The 22,132-nt window shown below is 40.2% G+C and overlaps 1 protein-coding gene across 1 annotated transcript; it reads right to left on the bottom strand.

The window, feature by feature from the left end:
* Positions 1-611: 611 nt before the first annotated feature.
* On the bottom strand, positions 612-20,224 carry plekho2 (pleckstrin homology domain containing, family O member 2). The gene is made up of 7 exons (XM_041040834.1): positions 19,962-20,224; positions 9,070-9,219; positions 8,777-8,899; positions 4,815-4,919; positions 4,595-4,693; positions 3,543-3,869; positions 612-3,440 (listed from the first exon to the last, which is right to left on the bottom strand). The coding sequence occupies exons 1-7, from the start codon at positions 19,968-19,970 to the stop codon at positions 2,250-2,252; spliced, it is 2,004 nt and encodes a 667-aa protein (XP_040896768.1). The 5' UTR covers positions 19,971-20,224; the 3' UTR covers positions 612-2,249.
* Between the last annotated feature and the right edge of the window lie 1,908 nt (positions 20,225-22,132).

Below are 22,132 nucleotides of genomic sequence, written 5' to 3'. Positions count from 1 at the left end.
ACAGTCAAATAGGAAATTCGGCCTTGACTTCCTGTCACGACCTTCAAAATAAAACGATGTTCCAACTATAAAAGAACTTTTTGAGAGAGAGATTTTTTTTCAGAGAAGAGTGCAGCTATTTTCAATAACAAACCAATCAGTTATGTTTCATCTTGTGTTATGAATAAAACGTCTCAGAAAGGTTTTTAAATAAATAGGTAATAAAAATACATTTTTTAAAATAAAACAGGAAAGCTGCAAAGGCTTACCTAGCATTAGCCAATGTTTGGGTAGTTTGCTTGAAAAAATGATTGTTTAGTAAAAGTCAATTTTATGCCAATTAACCAATAAAATATTGTTTCAACTTAAAATTAATTACATAAAAAATCAAGTTGGCAGGTTTCAGCTATGTTTTAGGGCCACATGAAAAAAAAATGATTCTGAAAAAAATGTAGGATTAGATAAACTAGATCTTTCTAAAAGCCAAATAATGAAAACCCTGATACCACCCTCACAGGAAACCAATAACAGACAATAATGCAAAGTAAACTGGAATAGATGAATCATTTTTTAAAGAAATCTCCGAGATGCTTTCTAGAGGAACAATAAAACACACTAAAGACACAAACATTAATGGATAGTTTCCCTTTATTTATTTGGGTAATAGCAAATTTTATCCAAGAGTACAAAATGATGTCTAATGTTAAAAAATATTCTTACAGACTCTAAATGGCATGGCATAATTAAAAATAGTCTTAAAAACGACCATATCTTTTAACAAAGCACTGGACGAAAAAGGGGGAAATTCTTCCGGGTAGTGAGGAACGTCCCTGATAAGCACATGTCCCTCATAAAAGCAAATTTGTGTAAAAATGAATTGTAATAAAGATTAGTGAGAGCCAAAGCGCCTGCTACAAGCTCTTTGTTCTGTGCTATGTACAATATCAGTATAAAAAACATATTATTCTTTAGAAGAAACCGTAATCCTTCAGGGAACAGTTCTCCTTTGATGAAAAATATCTGATAAAATCACATGATTAGTCTGAAAAGATACATTTCAGAAAACTCCTGAGCTATGTTGGCACGTCCTTCCTCAACATCAATAAACAGCACGTGCTGCAGTATAAGTATAAAGTAGGTACAGTATAAATTCCCTCATATAAACTTCCAGCAAAAACATGCCATCTGAAAATAGGAGAAAAGGCTTCATGAATCCACAAAGTAAACCATTTAAACTATTGTGTAATTATTAACACTTTTGAGTACTTTTTGCATGTTCTCAATGTAGTAACAGTACTGGTTTGTCATTATGTTATTAATACTCATATTAGCTTTCAAATAGTTATTCTTGAAAATGTCTGATATTTCATATAAAAAAAATAAACAATACACAGTAGGACATTAAGCATTCCTTTCAGCTGCGGAGAAAGTTAAACTAGAAATAATTGCACTTAGTTAATTATGAGCAAACAGGTGCATGTGCTGCATAACCCTGCAAAAGAACAGAGCGACTTTCTGCCCAAGTCTTTATGACCGTTCACTAAGCCACCGACCCAGATAGCTGATAATCCTACACCTGTCAGGCTTCCCACTGTCACATGGTAATTTCTGAACGAGTAGGTCTTTGATTTCAGACAGTTAGACAAAAGCATCTTCCCATTTCTAGCACAGTGGTTAATTTTACCCTGCTGAGGTGACCATCGTCGTCAGATTTTATCAGCTGGATAATGTCTCTGTTCAGTATGTTTCTCTCATACTGTTAAAAGGGGAAAGGCTTTTTGGATGTATTAGACAAACAGATTATTGTTAGCTTGGTTATTGTTAACTAGGTTGTTGGAGTGTTAAGTGTATCTGAAATCATTTGGCATGGGCCTCCACACCATGGGGATATAGTACATAGTGAATGTGTTAGTCCTGAGGGGTCGTTTTTGTAACCTGTAACCCCACAAACTAAGGCAGCCAGTTAATGATTATGGCTATGTGACCTTGGAAGTCTTGCTTAGTTACTACTATAGGTAGTAAGCTAGTTAGCCAGACATGCTAATGATTGCAGCTTATATTAGAGCAGACAAACACTGTGAAATCCATTCCTCACGCTTTTTCTCTTGTTTTTCCAACTTTGGAAAAGCCAAGAAAAACAATCTGTACATGGAGAATCCAAAGCTGGAGCCTGCTGTGCCTATTTAAGATTGCTAAGCTATAACTGAACAATCACTGTCCAGGCGGTTATGCTAATGGCCAATTTCAAGTCAATCTGCTATCACTGACATTCACCAGCTCTTCCTGTTGTTTGACGTGAGCTTCAGTTTCTTGACCTGCCTGAGGACATGTTCGGCCTTCTCCAGCCTATCCATGGCCTTGGCCAGCAGATCCTCTGGCATGCCCTCCTTGTTGCCTCCCCCCTGGGACTGGGACGCTGTCCTCATGAGCTGGCTTGTCTTTTCCTTCTCCAGTGCCACTTCAGTCTCAAGTTGAATGACACCATCAGCAGAAGACCTGTCACTTCCAGCCACATCTCTGGCATGCTGCCTCTCCTGGATGCAGCCTGAGGAGTCAGTCAGCAGATCTCCGATGGAGGCTGACCTGGCCTTGGCAGAGGGTTTGACAGGAGTAGTGGGCTTTGAGGGTGGACACACCTTTGATCTAACTTGAGACTTGGTTGCAGCCTGTGTTGGCCTTAAACTAACAGAGATCTCATTGTTGTCCTCGCTGGCGTCCAGCACATCCAAATCGGCATGGCTCCCTCTAAATGCCACTGTGGATGCTGCCAGTGTGTCTTCATTGTCAGAGCCTTCACTGTTATCGCCTGACTGCTGACCGCTGTCTACATACTTCTCCTCCTGTCTACTGTCGGTGAGTGGGTCATTCAAAGAGACAGATACAGACAGGACTTCGCTCTTGGGTAGCCCTTCTTCTGCTTGAATTGAATTGTCTGAGGTATCTGAGGATGTTTGCGGTGATGCAGTATGGTCCTGTCTCTCGATTGGCTGATTCTCAGGCTTCTTTTTGGAGGTCAGAAGAGGGCAAGGAGTGCTTATGGTATCCCCTTTCTCTTCTTCGCACACCTGTACTTCTGTGCTGGGACTCTCATGACCAGACATCGAGGGGTCCATTTCATCTGTTTCCATAGCTGTTCCTGTTGTCTCCTTCCTGCTGTCTTCTTCCTCCTCCGTATCCTCAGCTGTGCCTTGAACCTCTTGGTCTGGAGCCACAGCAGGATGGGAGGGTTTCTTCTCTTTGGATGGGGGAGTAGGAGGCATGGACTGTGAGGCCTCTGCAAGATTGCTCAAGGAGTTGTGGAGGCTGGGTTTGTTGGGAGGGGTTGGTGGTGGGCCTGTCTTTTTTGTAGCATCAGGGCCCTTTTCAGACGTCTCCTCAACTGTGGCCTCCTCCGAAACCTCTTCAGTAGGTGAAATACAGGACTTGGCTTCTTTAGATGGAGGCATAGGTGGCTTCAGGACCTTAAAAAAGATTAATCATATTTTATAGGCCAAGTTATTCAAAGAGAAAGTCATCCACAAATATTTCTGCACTGTATAAGGGTTATGTAGCATTATATAGACCTTTTTCTGTGGTTCATCCTCCTTATCCGGTTCATTCTCGGGCGCTGAAACAGGTTTAGCCTCTTTTGTAGGGGGCATGGGGGGTTTGATGACCTTTTTCTGGGGACTGACCTCTGGCTCGGACTGAGCCCCCTTCTCCGCCTTATCACTTGGCCCTGACTGTTTCTCTGCAGCTTCACTGGCATTGGACACAGGTGTTGCCACTTTGATGGTCTCTTTGGAGGTCTCAGTACCATCAACATTGACACAGTGGGTCCCATTAGGCATTATGGCATCTTCAAGATCAAGATCCAAACGCAGGATACCATCAGATGACATACCAGCTACCTAGAAGGCAAAAAAGATAACAGACAGACAAGAGATTGTTAAAATTAAAAGTTGATATACCTTAAATTCTCAAATAAAAGCTGTACATACATAAGGACCAGTTGCTAATACAGACCAAGGTAAAAAACATGATGGAGCATGGGGCTAGGGTTGGGGTGCTCCGGGTTTCTCTTTTTAACAAAAACACTCTTTTTATTCACAAATTCATTTCAGTCAGTAAAACTCTTGCTGCTTCCTTAACTGATGGGATCATAAATGTGTTGACTTTTTATTGATGTCAGTTGAACAGTGATGAAACTAAGCACAGGCAATTAGAATGATAGGTCTATAACAATAGTGATTCTGGTAAAAAATAATTAGGAACAAAGATGTGAAAATATACATTATAATATCTATAGAAAAATCTATCGATACACATGTACAATAATGTATATAGTTATAGTGTATATATAATTATTACATTTTAGCTATTTTGCTTTTTTGAACTTTGAATTTCGGAAACCAAAAGAAAATACTTTATGTGAGCAATAGAAATATGGGCATGAGTCTGAACCAATAAGAAACCCATCCAAATTGGGGAAGAAGAAGAAAACGCAACATAGAGTTGAGATTCAATTCTAGACCTACTAGTGACAGCAAACCACCCAGAGTCTGTATCACAACAAAAAGGAATGGATTCTCACGTTCACACACACACACACACACACACACACACACACACAAACCTCTTTCATGTGTATCCTGGTTGGTGGCCGCCGGTTACGGTTCGCCTTGGGCCTTGTTCTAGTTACATGCTCTAAATTACTGCTGTTATCAACCTTGACCTGTGAAAACATTACACTTATTCATTCCCATGATAAAAAGCTGAGCATGTATAAAAAGGAAGGATGACACTGACTGAAATGATAAGATGCTTGTCACTGTGTGGATCAGATGGATGTTTACCTCATCAAAGACTTTGTTTTTTGCTCGATTGATGCCGTCAGCCAGGGCTTTAATCCAGGCCTCCTTCTCCTCTGCAGTCTGAACCTGGAACTTCACATCATGGACCTGTCAGTCATAATGGAGACAACAGTCATTTCAAAATCATTTCAAATATGGTTGATGATCACAGGTAAAACATACAGCAGATTTTATGTACCTCTGTGATACCTATGTTTCACACTACATATTTTCTTTTTGATCCAAGATGTGGTCTGAGCCCTCCCACCAAAACACAACAAATATGGCAGAATTTCCACACATACCGATCTGTTTTTTTTTCTTAATGAGACTGACAGCATTACTACTGCTTATCTGAAAGACAACTTAAGTATTACATACTTTTATCAAGGACTTATATTTATAATCCAGTTTTATTTATATGGCACCACAACATAACATACATTATCTCAAGGCAATTTCCAGAGTGATGTCAAGACCTTATAATATTAAAGAGAGAAACCCAACAGATCCCACCATGAAGGAGCACTTGGTAACAATAGAGAGGAAAAACTCAGTTTAATGGGAAGTAGCCTCCAAGAGAACTGGACTCAGGGTGGGTGGTCAGGTTGACAGGAGACAAATTTGTATAAATATTGTATGTATAAATATTTATACATGTTATCAGACAGAAACCATCAAATAATATCATGCTACATCTCTTTTATGTGCAGTAGACCTATGTGCTTCTAGATAACTCAGATGAATTGCTTTATTAATCATATTTCTCCTCTCAGCTCCTGAGTGTTTTTTTTTTTTACTGCCATCTGATTGTAACAGTGAAACAGTTTGTTTGCTCCGACTTATTTCTTCCAACAAATCATCTGAGCTCAACTGTGCCATGAACAGTATTTGTATTTGTATTTGTATTTGTGGGGTGGAGGGTGACAATTTAACCCAAGTGTGTCCCATGAGATGTGGTAAACCTCAGTGTTACCCCCTGCATGTGTTCAGCAGCAGTGGTGCACCACAAAGTGACGTCACCATTTATCAGTCCAACACTGGCATATGGCAACAAGGCAGACATCTCTAACCTCTGCTAATGGAAAGTCTCTTTGAGCTGTTTTGGAAAAGTCAGCCTTGTGTCATGATATTGCCTTGAATTTCTTTAAAAATGAATAAACTTGCATTAAAACTGTAACTGTTGATTTCTGTTTAGCTCAGGATGCTACAATTCCAAACTTTCCCCTGTCCTCTAAGTATTTTCACATAAGAACCTGTTCAATAAACTGTGTGTGGTATGACTTGACTGATTTCCTCTCTGACACTCACTCTACCTCTTCAAACATTTCTGTGTCTGAGCAGGCACAGACCGTTGCTTGCGGGACACGCTGCTGCTGTGGTACTCCAAGAAAATCTTTTTTGTCTTTTTGGCATGGTTGAGCCGAGCAACAGGGAACAGGGTTACCAAGGAGAAACCGAGAGGCAGCCAAGTAGCTCTTCACATCCTGGTCAGACACACTCACTTCATTCACACTGAACAACCTCTATGGAGCACAAACTATCAACAGATTCAGGAGCTCAGAATTTAAACAGGCGATTGCATAACGGTGGATCATCTATTTCAACTCGCAAAAACAATAGTTTGCATCAACACTTCCCCTTTTTTGCTTCCCTTTCTTCCTAAAATAATAAAGGTAAAGGACACCAAAACATGTGGTTTAGACTCAGCTTTCCTACGGCTGCCAATGTAACTAGCGTGTCTTACTCATGAGTTCTTTTTTTAAATCATCATCACCAAAGTACGGCGCTACTATACTATAATCAAAAAACACTCCACGGGTTCTAGAGCCAGAACCACAGAGCACCTGGAACATTAAGTGTTCCAAACACAAAGTTCAAGTCTAGAAGACACTAAAGGTTGCAGGCTAAGTTACATAAGTGCAGTGCAGACTGGTGTCTGACTCACTCTTTAGTGTATGCACACTGCATACAGACAGATCTAAGACCAAAAAGAAAAGCAACAGTATGTTTGTGAAGTAGTATGTATATCCTCTTTCTCTTACACACAGTAAAACACACACACACAGACACACTGCTGCAGCAAAATGTGTATATTACATCTTTTAATAGCTGCATTATTTTGGTGTTTGGGGGCATTTTGAGATATTATTACAGGGACAGTGATATGCAACAAAGCCCCCTGACATGATTCAGCGCAGGGACATTGCAATTCAATGGTCTGGTGAACCTTCAGACATTGGGGTGACCCCTTTAAAGTAGATTTTTTTTTTGGCAGCTCAGCCAAGCAGAACAAGCTGCAAACACAACAACTGATATGTTATATGTTACATATTGATATGTTCTGGTTTAGACTGACAGCTTCTCAGGCATGAACATAATCAAGTTCAAATGCAATTTGAACCAGCAGCACTTGTCTTTTCATGAGTGATGACCACGTGCTGTGATAGTTATCTTGATGAGTAAAGTACATTTCTTCACTCTGCTGTTTTCACACTGGATGCAGTATGAAACTCTGACGTTTCATACTGTTCATATTGTTGTTTTGCTATTATGTCATGCCAGCTGTCACGGTGTGATTTACTGTGTTGCAAGGGCATAATGAAATTATGAAATTTTTTGCTCAAAAATATAACTAAGTGTAGCACTGAATTCACACTGAAGATAATGCACACATAACACATAGCAAAAAAAAAAAGTTGGGTGATAACTCTGTGGGTTTCAGTACAGTGGTACAGCGGTTAGCACTGTCGCCCTACAGCAAGAAGGTGGAGTTCGCATGTTCTCCCTGTGCTTGCATGGGTTCCCTCCAGGTCCTCTGGAGTACAGTGTCCAAAAACATGCAGATTAGGTCAACTGGAAAAAATGAATGGTTGTTTGTCTCTGTATATCAGCCCCATGATAGACTGGAGACCTGTTCAGGGTGTACCCTGCCTGTCACCCAAATTTGGCTGGGATGGGCTTAGCCATTTTCCCATCTGAACTGTCGGGAAATGTAGCCCTTTCACACATGTAGCATACAGGATATTGTCTGTGTCAGACTGGAAATACTCCATTTGGTTTGGGCAAGGGGTGGCATCTGGATAGAAAGTGCAGGTACACAAGGTAATATAGGAATACGACCAGGCGCAGCCATTTGCAGCTATTTGCGATGCGCCATTATCATAGTTGATGACATCGGTTACATCATCAGTTAAGTTAATGTTTTTCTTTTTATGTTTCTCAAGGACGGCTCATCCATAAACTTTCACAGTTGACACTGCTTCCATGGGTCCTTAACAATTTACATAGATCTGCATTAAACTATGTTTGAATACACATATTCAAAAGTTTGTGGGAAAAAAGGAACATGTCTTTTCCACACACAATGGGGCAGATGATAAATGACACCTGTAACCACAGTAACTGTGCACAACAAAGATGGAGACAGCTGTAACCATGGAAACGACACATCAAAGAAAGGAGACAGCTATAACCATGGTAACTGCACACAACAAAGATGGAGCCAGCTGTAACCATGGTAACTATACAACAAAGATGGAGACAGCTGTAACCACGGTAACTATACAACAAAGATAGAGACAGCTGTAACCACGGTAACTGTAGAGGACATAAAATTAAAAATGCAACAAAACATAAGAGTAAAATGTTACTGACCAAAACTAGACTTAAAAGTTTTCTGTCAAATAAAGTTAACAAAAAACTAATTATCAAAACTTGACTGAAACTGAAAACATTTTTTAAAAGACTAAAATTAACACTTAATTTAACACAGATACACAGGTTCTCTACACCGTCATTCAGTGTCCTGGCAGGAGACATCATTTATTGCCTTTGTCTGATATGTTATCCAATATATGCTCTGCTAAATGTGATGTCATATCTTACATCTCTTAGCATGGCATATTGTGTTGCATTTTACATTTGCACAGCTCTGCTCTCATCCAGTGCACGTCTCAGCTCACCTTATTTCCAGACTTGGCTGTTCGGATCAGTATCAGTCTGTGCCTCTTCTTGAATGTGCTCTTCAGCTCATGACATTTGTCATAGTTTTCCAGGTCAAGCCTTTCTAAGCAGTTCTGCAGGTCCTGCAACACAAATAATGAGAACATTATCTGAAAATCTGATTCCAATTAAAGGATAAAACATAATTCTATTAACATCAACAAATCCCCAGCTACATGACACTGTAATATGGTACAAACTGGTGAGAGTGCTATATGAGAGGACAACATAACTGGCAGAAATGATAGTGTACCTCATTTTCATACACCGCAATCTCTGTCTTTTCCACACGGATGTAGCGGTCCTTATAGCTTGCCAACAGTCTGCCAGGCGCCTTCTTCACCCAGCCAGCCTTACCCAGGAACTTTGGCTCTTTACACTGGGCTGGGTCTTTTTTCACACCCTATGATGACAGAGAGGAAGGAAATCACACTCAAAACACGTAGCAGTGTACTAACACAGTGCAGACTGTTACTATCACTTTCATTTTACCACTAATACTCACTGGTCTCACATAGTATTCCTGTACTAAACTGAGGGTTACTGATTTGTTAGTTTATTATACCAGCATATTATAAAGTCTGTACCTTCTTCTAATGTATAATCCAAATTACCCAACAGCTAAAAGGCATCTCTTACAGACTTACAGCACACAACAAAACTGAGTACACACCTGTGCAATATCACAAAAATGTCAAATGATTCAAAATTGCATCATCTTATATTAAGTGTATTATTTTTAAGTTGAAGTGTAGGGTATTGGATCTTATGTATGACCAATAACAAATAAGTTAGATTGACTTTATTGAAATTACAGGCCCCAAAGTACAACCTCACTGCAACAAAAGTCACTTTACTTGTGATCTCCAATTAAGGCTAATTACATGAAGGCTATTAAAAAAGCTGTGAAGGTTCACATTATAAGCTGTGAAGGTTCACAGCTTTTTTAAGCTGCCCGAGCTGCCTGAACAAGTAAGAAACCAGATTGTGAGACTTCATAAAGATGGGAGAGGGAACAAGAGAAGAAGCAGCAGCTACTGAAAATGATGAAACACAGCAGCAGTTAGGAGGTATAGGAAGAGCCATACTACCAATAACTTAAGGTGCAGTGGCTGACCAAGGATCGTCTGTGGATAGTGTTGTGTTTCTGATCAAACAGTGACGACACTATATGAAGTCCACCTCTCTGAATGACGTCAACAACAAAGAACATGAAAAAAGAGGCCTGAAGAATGTTGGTAACAGCCTTTGGTCAGATGAAACCAAAATACACATAATTAGTCCTATTATTAGTCTTTTTATAATTTGTTTTTACTATTGTTAGTCTTAATATTAGTCCTGTTACAAATCCCACTATTGTTTTCTCCTTGTAATTATGATTCTTATTATTATTATGTGGAAGCTGCACTGTGCTATGTTCCCTCTCCCAGACGACGGGTTCTGTTCAAGGTTTCTACCCATTAAATCAAGGTTCTTCTTTGCCACTGTCACCAAGTGCTGCTCATAGGGGAAATGTCTCTGTAAATAATATTATTAAGAGTACGGTCTAGACCTGTTCTACATGAAAAGTGCCCTGAGATAACTTCTGTTACGATTCGGTGCTATATTAATATAAATATAATTAGCTTGACTTGGAGGTGGGAGTATGCTGATATGGGGCTGCAGGAGAGAAAACTGTGTAGGGGAGATGACATTTATAGATGGCACTATGAATGCAACCCAAATACTGAGATAAGTCCCAGTATGAAGATGCTAGGCAGAAGAGGGATTTTTTCAACATAACAATGATCCATTTCCATTTTAAAGGAGAAGGTAGAGCAACCCCCCTCCTCTGAACTGAACCACAGATTTAAGTATCATCGTGCCCAACATTATTTGTTTGTTGCTGGGCACAGATGACGTTACGAGTGGGTGAGTAAGTGTGACACATTCTTGAAGCTCCAAACTCTAACGCCAGCTTATAATATGTCAAGTTTTTTAAATTCTTTCCATAAAAGAGTCAGCAACATTTTTTTTATAATCACTTCTGCTCCTACAGTCTTGGGAAGTGTGAGCAATCATTTCCTGAATTTTAAGCAGAGGTTGCACTTTATCTACAAAATACCTCCCAGTTCTATAAAGTAAGATATGACAGTGTCACTGCGCGATGACTGAGTCATTGGAGTCTAAGAAGAAATGTGCCCATGTGACCACTTCAGGCTCAGAATGAGGCTATGCAGCAAATACATATAGACCCAAGTTCTGCTTACACTGTGGTATCTTTGCAAAAATAGTCTGATGTTAGAGAACTCTGGCTGAGGCCTCTCAACAACAGCAGCTCTCACTTCTTGTCAGACTTTTTCATTTCTGCCCACTCTGAGAACACAAAGTCACACAACTCATCTCACCTCCGACTACAGCACCTTTGAATAACACCTACTTAGTGCATCGCTCTGCATATTAGCTACCTGCATGATCTGGGCTGTCCCTGTTTGTCCACAGACAGGTGGTATGTGATAACATTAGTCACTGTTTATGAAGCGCCCAAAAGGGGATTTTATCAGGATTGCAGCAGCTGCTAGGCAACACAAAACGAATTAAATGAAATGAATCCATGGACAAAATACACTCAGCTGGCAGTTCATGAGCGACACCTAGTCAAAAGTAAATCAGTCTAAACCACCTGTCCTGCAGTAAGGTTGTGTTGATTCAACTGTGTGATCATTTTGAAGACTGTGGTCTGTGATGCTGTTGAACTGCATCTGACAGCATCACAGACTACTACTTCTCTGTCTAACACAGGGCTCTCAAGGTTTGAATGTAGGCAAGAGTGACCCCCCCGTAGCACAAACTGCATCATCGCACAGTTGAATCAACATCTCTTTAACACATTTTCAACGTTATAACCTTTACTGCAGGACTGACATAGTCTCAGCATTAGCTTTAGCTAATAAACTGACCAGTGAGTGTATAAAGGAACTGAAACACTTTGCATTCATAATGAAAATGGAACAGAATACTGCTTTGTCTCTCTAGTACTTTTTACACACTTTCAAAACAAGACGAAAGAAGGAAGATGCAAAAAAAATGGCTTCAAAAGTTCACGGCAGTTAGAAAATATTTGACGAAAAACAAACCCAAAAAAGTAACGGAAACAGAGAAATTATTTTTAAAAAAAAGAAAAAACATTCGTACAAACAAACTTCTTAAACCACTCCTCCAACGTGGCCCATTTCTACACCATCATGGATGCTTGTTATGTTACATTATCTTGTAAGCTAACGTAGCTTTGATCAACAAACTCGTGAGCATTTTTTCTAGTGAAAAGCTAACATGGGAATGTTCATATCCTTGTGAATTAAATTCTTGCTCTTCCCACAGACCAGTGTTGGCAGTTTGAATGATCTGAATTATTGTTTGCTTTATTCAAAAATATCTATTCAACAGTTATACATGTATAATTAACAGATAATTATACATAAAATGTGTTTTACCTATGAGATTCATTAATGCACATAAGCAAGACCATGCACTGTCAGTCTCACAATCCTCAGCTTCTGAAACCTGAAGTGCTGCTGTTTTGAGAAATAGGCCACACCCTGTTTATAATTCTCATAGTTTTAATAGTTTCCTTGCTGAATGTCAGGGATGAACACTGGTTTCTCAGGACTTTGAAGTCTTTTTAACTGATCAACATTTCAGCATTACTCTTGATCTCACTGGGCCTGATTCCAGCAGTAACAGTAGCTGACTATCACTCAGGGTTCATGTTCACTGTGTAGTACGTGACAGGTGATTTTAAAGAGACCATTGCGTAGCTTGAGGCTGAGATCTATGATCACAGACAGAGCTATCTCGAACTCTTTCCTCATATCAAGCTCCTACCAAAACATTACTACTCAATATACCTCCATAGAGGTATAGAGAAAGTATAGAGAGTCCAGCAGCCCATAACAAAATAAGGTAAGGAGATATTAGTTGTGATTTCAGTTTTTGATTAAATATGCAAATACTTTTAAATAGATATATTGGTGTATTTCTATGGCATATATACTGTATCTCCTCTGAAAAAGAAGGTAGTGAATCAGGGAAGACTAGCTTTGTGGTACAATTCACAAACGTGTGTTTTAAAAGCAAACATCGCGTGAAAAGATAAAAAAGGCCTTCTGTGATGCCACAAGCTCCAATTATTTATCATTAATATAAGATATAAAATCCAACTGTAGCCAGGCTGACAGAGTCATAGCTCTCTAAAGCCATAAACCCCTCATGACTACATGAGCGTCTTTACAAATATAACTGTAACTATTAGAGAAAGGCCTTAGAACTGACTCTAACACCTGATTTATACTTAGACTGCTTCTCTCCTACAGATCTCTCTGAGCTAACTTCAACAGTTTCTCCATCTAAACCATCAACCTGCCTTCTAGACTATACTCCTGCGACGCTGTTCAAGGATACTTTACCTTTAATTAACACTTCCAAACTGGTGAAACGACTGGAATATATTCAGTGCCATTGTCTGAGGCCAGACAATGGCAGTAACTGAATAGATAGTTTGTTCATGTTAGCACTGACTCTTCCATGTGCACTTAGCCTTAGCCTCCAATTCTACTGTGAGGAACCCTGGAGTCACTTTTGACCTTTGTCTCACACATGTAAAAAGTCTCTTAGACAGCCTTTCTCTACCTGTGCAATACTGTGAAATTTAGAAACGTATATACGTATACTGAGGAGCGGTCCAAGACTGAGACTTGAAAAGGCTGTGAATCCAAGCTCCAGAACTCCCTGAATGAAGACTTGCCTCAACATATATCTATATAAAGATTTGCGGAGTAAGCGTTGTATAAACCCCATGTTTTTTCATGGTGACTAAAGCACTGACAAGTGCAGGTGTCTGCAAAATTCACAGCCTTTTGTTTCTGTTGGAGGAACTTCCACAGGATATTTTTTTTTTCAGGATTAGGTGGGAGGTCATCTAACTGTTTTTCCACTTTCACTGTAACTGCAAGTGTGTCTCAACTTGGTAAACAGCTGTGCAGCTGCGAAGAAAGGAAGGCCAATCAGAGAAGACAGACATGCCGGACAGAGAGTGAGAAGGGCAAAAATAAAAAGGGACTGTGTAAAACCACTGTGAAATAAGAGTGATAGTGTAACTAGCATATGTTCTCCACAGAAAAGACAAAGCAGCCTCACTGTGCAGTCCAGAAAAGCACCCTCAGGCACAGAGTGGCCTTGGCATGCCTCTGACATTGGGTGAACATGGAAAAAAAAAAAAATGGATGGGGCCTGGTGGAAGACGTCAGTACAGTACAGTGCTGACCAAACGCTTGCAACAGAGCTGGAGTGGAGCTGTGGGAGGTTTCCATTACTCAGGGCTCAGCTGACTGCTATAGCTCTGCGCTGTGATATCATATAGTTAGTTCAGCAGCTCCAATTTTGAACTCACACAGGAAGTCTGCTCTGCACTGAAGCATAGACCTAACCCAACCTTTTGCCCAACACTGATCGCAGATGCTTGTGCAGTCTATTAACTGTCCTGTCTGTGGTGTTGTGGTAAACACTGAAAAGGACTGTCATCTGACATCGTGCAGGTTAAAATAACTTGCAGAGACAAAGCTGTCATGCATGTTATAAAAATTACAATTTGCTGAACCTAAGATGTCATGCAAGCTGGGTCTTAGAAGAGGGAGAGAGAACAGAGCGTCGGGTTTACATAGAAGAGACACACCTCAGCAGACATGTGTTTCTGATGAAGTTTTAGGTCATGGAGCATCTGGCATTCATTGATTTTCACGCTGACCTGCCCAGCTTGAACTCACCGCAAGCCTCACTGGAGCTCACACTTTACCCCCACTAACCCCTCACTGCTCGAGCTGGTAGAAGACAGTGAGGCTTGATGACTATATCGTTTAGCTGGAATTATTAACCCAAAATGAAAAACAATAAAGTTCTGATTTTAATTTACAAAATGGTCAAAGATCCAAGGTTATATACATCCTGTTCTGGGTCATCACTGCCAAGTGTCATAACAGCCAAATGTGCAGCAGTGATCCACACACAACACGCCACGATCAGAAACAGGTACGGGCTTATTCATTGGTCAGTGTTGCATTGTGATTCCTAAGGTAGTCAATCACTGTACAACATGTACTCACTCAGTCCAGATACCATGATCTACATGGAACCCTTCCTGATTACTTGTATCTTTAAACCTGTGTTCTACATATCACACCACAGACCACAGGCAGACCAGAAAGCTTGCTAGCTACAGGATAAAGCCACTGACTACCACTATTACTAAGCCACTATTGTGTTTCATATTCACTGTCATGGCATTCAACATAAAGATTCTCATAGTTAAAAAAACAAAGTACTGATGCTTCTTTTCACTTATGGTGGAGACTGGATAAACTCTTTTACACTAAATCCTTCATGTTATAGAATATACTTGGATTCATCTTGATCCCATTGATCAATATGGAGAAGGATTCACATTTTATGAGCCAAAAAAGTAACCTCATTTGATGGCAGAGTGAAAGGGCAGTGTTTCATAGATCAATTACAGATCAAAACGAGGAGGAAATCTATTTTTACATTGCTGTCATGGCTATGTGCACAACATTTCCGTACGTTACAGCACTGCACATTAACACCCACAGTCTTCCTATCATAATGAACAGAGCCTGCTGTCACTGAACACGCATGTAATAGATTTGACTGTAGCTCATAAGTGTGCAGTACAAAGTTGCACCAGTTTAGGAAAAGACTATAATCAGACATCAGACATTACATTTGTAAGCAAAGGCCTCATCATGGTCTAATTTTACCAGACTATATGTTTCACTTTAAAGTTATAAGCATTACATGTTAGATACATAAACTGTGACAATGTCAGAAATAAGATGTAAGATGCACAAACGTACAAAAGATGTACAAAGGAATGAGACCACTGTCATTTGGACATTAAAGGGCTCTGGAATAGGTTAAAAATTGCCCTGCTGAACACATACGGGGAAACACCACTTTCTTATTATTACTTTTACTACTGATTAAGCTCCCATTTTTTGATGACAAATACCCATCCACATTTTTAGTTTCACCTGTGACTTTTTTTTTAAAGAAGGTGGATGGAAACTGTTTGCAGAGGAGTGTATTTTGATTTGTAGATTTTCTGTACTGATCCCAAGTCAGTTTGGTATCACTTAACAGCTTCGATGTCCAGGTAATTTACTATGTCCATCTCCTCCATTCCTAGCTGTCCTATCTTCTTCCTTTTCCTCCTTTCACCCAGCCTGGGCATCAGCAGGAAGGTCCCCCATATGAGCCAGGTTCTGCTCAAGGTTTCTTCCTGTTAAAAGTCGCCTTAAGTGCTTGCTCTGGGGTTAGGCTCTGGCTCTCTGTGAAGCACTTTGAGACAATTATGATTGTGGAAGGAGCTATATAAATAAAATTGAATTGAACTGAATTGTAATTCATTGTAAATTTAAGGCCTGCAAAGTTGAGCCTGGTGGCTATGGAACAGAAGCTGGAAAGATGAGCAGATCAATTTGACACCACAGTCGCTGAATTCATCCAGAATTGACCATGAATCTTAGAAGGAATTCCTTATATGCAGATTGTGTTTACAGCTGCAATGACAGGCCAGTTAAGGGTTCAGCCTCTCACATGAGGGTTTGCTGCTTCTTTATCATATATGATAATATATATGTTTTCCTTGATATTTTGATGCTTCAAACTACACGATTATTCAAGAATCTAAGTGGCAGATTAATTCATAAGGAAAGAAATGATTAGTAACAGCCTTAAATGTGTTATTATTTTTCTGTTTCCTCTTTAACTTTTGCTTTTTGTTGTCAGCAGCACATATATTTCTAGGGCTGTGTGATTAAAATCTTCTTACAGAAATCAACTCAGGAGTCTTAGTCACGTACACAGGCTTGGACTGTATTCTCCAGATGTAAGTAACTGTAACACCAACTTTAAAAAAAAAAAAACAAAAAAAAAAAAAACAGACTTTTACCCTGGACACCTGAAATACTTGGCTTGAAATACTCTGTAACTCTATGTGTGTGTAAGACACTTGGACAGACATGTCCTGATATTAAGAATGATAAAGACTGAGAATTATGTTACTTTATTATATTTCATCCTAAATGAACTCCTTGTCAAAATGAGCAAAATGTCTTCCAGAGAAACACGTTTCTCATCCTTCCATCTTTTGCCAACTCTTTGTCCTCGCAAGGACACAAATTCAAGAACACACACATGCATTCACTATTGAGAACTTTCTTTTTCATAGAGGAATTTTCCCAGAAACTGTCAGCGGTGCCCCAGTGAGATCATGTGTGCACACGCACACACACACACATTCATTATGTGGCAGAGGACTGGATGGCAGGATGATTATGAGAGAGTGTTAATTGTTTTCTGCGTGACACATAATGTGGTAGTCTGTTTCGTCTTTGGTGAATGGGTCAGGCAGACACGTCACACCATGCACTCTAGGTCAGTGGGATGGTCATAAAAGGGGTGACTCACAGCGAGGACACAAATGATCACCACCAGTTGTTTTGGGGGTGAAAGCTAAAGAAGGTGAGGCCGAATGTGAAGCAGAGAACAGAGCTGGAAAAAGACAAATCTAAAAAAATAAAGGAACAGGAGAGAGATGTGCAGCTGTCAGAGGGCAGCCAAGCCAAGCAGTGGGTGTTCAGACTAAAACACTTTCCCATTACACGTCCCAGCGCTGGTTTCAGATCAGCTTTACATATTACAGTACAATATCCAAACAAAAATCAGTTTCAGAGCTATAAAAGTCTAAATGAATCTGGAGAGCTCCTCACTTTTTATGTCAGGAAATATATTATACAGTCCAGGTACAAAAGGTTTTTGGACATGTTAGTCTCACTGCTTGGTGTGGATGTCATAGTCCTGAATAACCTGTGAACATTAGTACAGGCTTTGTTCAACGAGCCCACACAACTTTGGCTATGTAGTGCAATTTAAGACCTCTGTCCCTTCACACTGCCTGCCTACAAGCTGCCTGTTTTATCTGTGGAAACTGAAGTGATATTACAAACTATTTTCCGTCTCTGCCCAACCTGCCCAATAATAAAAAAAAAAACTCAAACCGCAAGTTGATGTATGGTGACACCTGAGAAAAAAATACATTTTAAGTTCAGAGAAACTTTAAGAACTAAATCCACAAAATACACCTAGCCCCACAGAGTCCAATTAGCAGAGTTGATTTTTGACGTACGTTTGATTTTTGATGTCTGTCAATTGCTGTAAGAAAATTACTTCAAGAATCTTTTTCTAAGAAAAAAAAAAAGCTGTTTTGCGTGATTTAAATGTCTCACTGCAAAATGACAAGATGTCCCCCTTCAGGGAGTTGATGCTATATGTTGTAATAATGTCATCATGTGTTCATTTGGTACGAGGACTGACAGGTGATGCTGAATGAAACGTAAATTCAACGCAGGACTCGAGTCACACCACGGTCCGGTGCACAAACATCTACTCAGATTCCAATTCTGACAGTGCAATCCATAAAACACGCGCACGCACACACACACACACTCACATACAGCACTGATAACATGCAAAAACTAATGAACAGTGCACCCTTTGAAAGCCACCAGTCGGACTCCCACCACCCATCACAGTGACCTCAAAGTTCTGTTGTTCCAATCTGAAGAGAAATTCTGGTGAATCACTTACAAGACCTGGAAATATGACTAGTATATTGCTTTGGTGCTCGGGTGCATATCTGGTAGAAACACTTCAAGCAGAGGCTATATTAGTAACTTAAGCTCTACTTCTATCTTTAATATTATATCTTCATCTTTTTTTTATTAACTCAGTTATAAATGTCTCACCGTGTTTACAGCTTGCCCACGCGATGGTCTGTGGTTGGATGATGCTTGTGAGAATAAGGAAGAATGTATTCTTTACAGTTCAAATGTGTTCTATAGCTTACATGGTCTGGACTTGGAGCAGGGTAATTCTAGGAAAGTAAGGAAGTTCCAAAAAAGAAAAGCTGCATTTAATTATCGGAGTCTGAATGGAAAGTCAAGGCAGCTAAATAACAAGATTTTGATCACTCTTGCAATGGAAGGGTGGGGTACTACGTACTTGAAAATATTGCAATAAGTTCCCCGCTTACTCTCAGTAACGCGGTGTGACTTCCTTTTTCTCCGTTTGCTTCCTCAAAGTGCCAAACTTTCAATGAAGAACTTAGTTCATCAGATGGTAAGTTACATTGCTGTAGGTTGTGTCAGTCCAAGGTCTTTTTTACAATACAGGGATTGCACTGGGAATCAAATGCAAACCTCAGTCTAATAGTCGGTCCTGTGATGAGAAACTACTGTTCTCTTACCCTGTAGACAACGGTACGCCGAGCATCGTTCAGAAATCAATCACAATTCACTTGGTTATTATCAAGTCAGGAAACGCAGCCTAACTAAGACTTTGTTCACACTTTGTTTTTCCTGACACATTCTCGTATCATTGTGGATTCGCACATTTTAAATGTGACATGCTAGCCTTCAGATTTCCCTTCTTGTGTCGAAATTTCAGTCCTCTCGAATAGTGCTTCCCTCCTGCCAAAAGGAACCGTTTCGCCGGCGTTTATAACCCCCAAACAGCACTGAAATGCAATTCACATTAGTGGTAAATTGGGATTATAACGATGCCGAATTTATCACAGAGTCCGTTTGACTTAGAAGAAGTCTGAATTTCTGTTTTCAAAGTTATGTGTTTACATTTAACCGGTGCGATACAAGAAAATGACAATTTTTCAAACGGAGTTCGCAGCTATCGATACAGTCCGTCACCAGATTGACAGGTGGGCAGGTGCAGTTGTGCCAAATAATGTTCACTTTAGATGACTGCAGCAGACAGTCTGGTATCGCTATAAAACCCCAAGCTAAACTTTTTCTCTAATGACAATATAAAGGAGGCTAGCACTAAATTTCCCTTTCTATGGGCCCCTAACTCTGGTAACACCGATAGGTTGGGAGAATATATTACTCCCGAGTTTTATAACATCACAGTAAATGACTGTGTAAGTGTTCACTCTCATTAAACTACGAGCTTTCATTGCAGAGACAGTACAAAGTGCTTAAAAAAGCGAAGCAGCAATCACAGTGCGCAGCCACTACTCACATCTTCCATGTTAAAGGACCAAAATCCGTTATGAGTGTTGAGCAGCCTAAAAATCTCACTCGACGTCGCCCTTATCCTCGCCAGAAACCGTTCACTTCTCCCCTGATGGTCGGCAGCTCACACATTTCTAACAGCACACGAAAATGCACTGAGAATGAGGAACCGTGTCGTTTATGACACCGAGTATCGTCTCGTTTTCCTCTTTTGCCTCAGAGAGAAAAGTTCGAAGAAAAACTTTTCAGTTTCCGGTTGAAGAGCCTTTACGCTCTTGAATCGAAAAGTCTCTCTCTCTCCCTCTCGAGGAGGAGCAAACACGACCAGCAGCCACACACGCTCGCGCGCACACACACACACTCGGCATATGTGCATCATCCGAGGCATCTGAATTTAAACCTCGCGCCCGAGACACTTTGTAGATCAAAGTTTATCCACCGCTGCGCATCATCTGTCCTCATCAGACAGGACGCCAGCAGGACGTGTTTCTCGGGGCAGCATGGTGGACCCTGACTATGACATGTTCAGGCTGTGGCCTTCTTTACCGGGGACACACTGACTGATGAACACTGCAGCACTGTGGCCTCTCTTGTTCCACTTAACACTTCCTGTTACTGTAGGTGCGGCTGTTCCTAGGTCAGTTAGTTAATGAGAGGATATTTAAAACACACAAACCTTTATTGGGTTTGAATAAAACAAAGTAGATTGATGCGACTACAAATCTAATGGTTTTATCAGTAGTTAAAAAACAAATGCTTAATAGATCCGTTATAAGCTATTGATAAGAGCAGAATCTGGGTTGCCAGGTTGGGGTGTTGAAAAGTCTAATACGTTTTTAATGTCTTCATTGTAGTCTTAAAGATAAGTGGTCATATGGTCCAATGAGTCAAATTAGTTATTCACAAATTGGCATCGTAAAGGTTCTCTGAATTAATGGTTTATAATTCACGTAGAAAACATTAATACATGATTTGTTAGCTATGTATGAAGCCATCACACTGTTTTGTGTGTATTAGGAAGAGGAACCACAGTGGTAACTATTACAGTTCAGTAAAAACAAAAGTGAGAAGGAAAAGAGTAATAATCATTAGTGAACATGTTTAAAAAGCTCAAATGTTAAAATACTTTTATTAAGAACAAGGACTTAAAATAAGAAACAGTAATATTGACCTGGCCGTGGTTAAGAGTGCGACTTGGACTTTGGACCGGCCTGTGATCGGAGGGTCGAGGGTTCGATCCCTCGACCAAGCGCAAAAAAACGGAAACGGTGGTGGTGAAGGAGACGCGCCTCCCCTGCCAATGCGACCATGGCTGTGGTGCCCCTGAGCAAGGCACCGATCCACCCCAGCTCCAAGGGCGCCTCATTGGGTAGCCCCCTGCCCCAGCGTCTCTAGTGCATGTGCATCATGCTTTTGTGTGTGTGTGTGTGTGTGTGTGTGTGTGTGTGTGTGTCTTTCGTTCACTTGGTGTGGGTAAAATGCAGAGAGTAATTTCCCCAGGGAAAGATCTCTCTCTCTCTCTCTCTCTCTCTCTCTCTCTCTCTCTCTCTCTCTCTCTCTCTCACTCTGTGTGTGTGTGTGTGTGTGTGTGTGTGTGTGTGTGTGTGTGTGTGTGTGTGTGTGTGTGTGAGAGAGAGAGAGAGAGAGATTTTTGTAAATCACACTAGCTCTAACACACACCTCCATTCTTGTTTCCCTGACTGGACTGGTTTGCTAACTCCCAGTTAGTTTTGTTGATGTCATTAGCGGTGGAGTTCACACACTTTTTCCAACCTATGCTGTGCATGTTTGAATGATGCATTCAGAATGAACAAGACACAGCAACACAATGATTTGTGTTTGTGTGTAATTAAAATAGATTATGTCTGTTCATAAGTGTAACTTTGATAAAGATCTGACCATATTTTAAGTCATATTTATACTGAAATGCAGTTCATTCCAAAGGCTTTATCTTTCCACTGCAGGCCCTTCTTGTTGCTTTCGCTGCAATAATCACAAAAACATAAGAAGAAATCACTTAGGTGTAAATTAATGTAAGGATTCTACACATTTTACATCGACCATCCCCTGAGCTTCACAGAGTACTCCAGCCAATCCCTCCTCCCACAGCAGGCAGCAAGAAAACATCTGATCTTACTCCCAAACAGGCTCTCAGGGTAGGTGGTGAGACTAACCTTT

Source organism: Toxotes jaculatrix, chromosome 1, assembly GCF_017976425.1.
Source record: "Toxotes jaculatrix isolate fToxJac2 chromosome 1, fToxJac2.pri, whole genome shotgun sequence".
Lineage (NCBI taxonomy): Eukaryota > Metazoa > Chordata > Actinopteri > Toxotidae > Toxotes > Toxotes jaculatrix.
This window is presented reverse-complemented; position numbering and strand designations above follow the sequence as displayed.

Bases quoted from the DNA above. Each gene is read 5' to 3' on its own strand.
- plekho2 (XM_041040834.1), bottom strand. The intron at 8,900-9,069 runs GTACACTATCAT...TTTGTGTTGCAG, and splicing joins TTGCGGTGTATGAAAATGAG to GACCTGCAGAACTGCTTAGA. The intron at 4,920-8,776 runs GTGAGCTGAGAC...TATGACTGACAG, and splicing joins CAGCCAAGTCTGGAAATAAG to GTCCATGATGTGAAGTTCCA.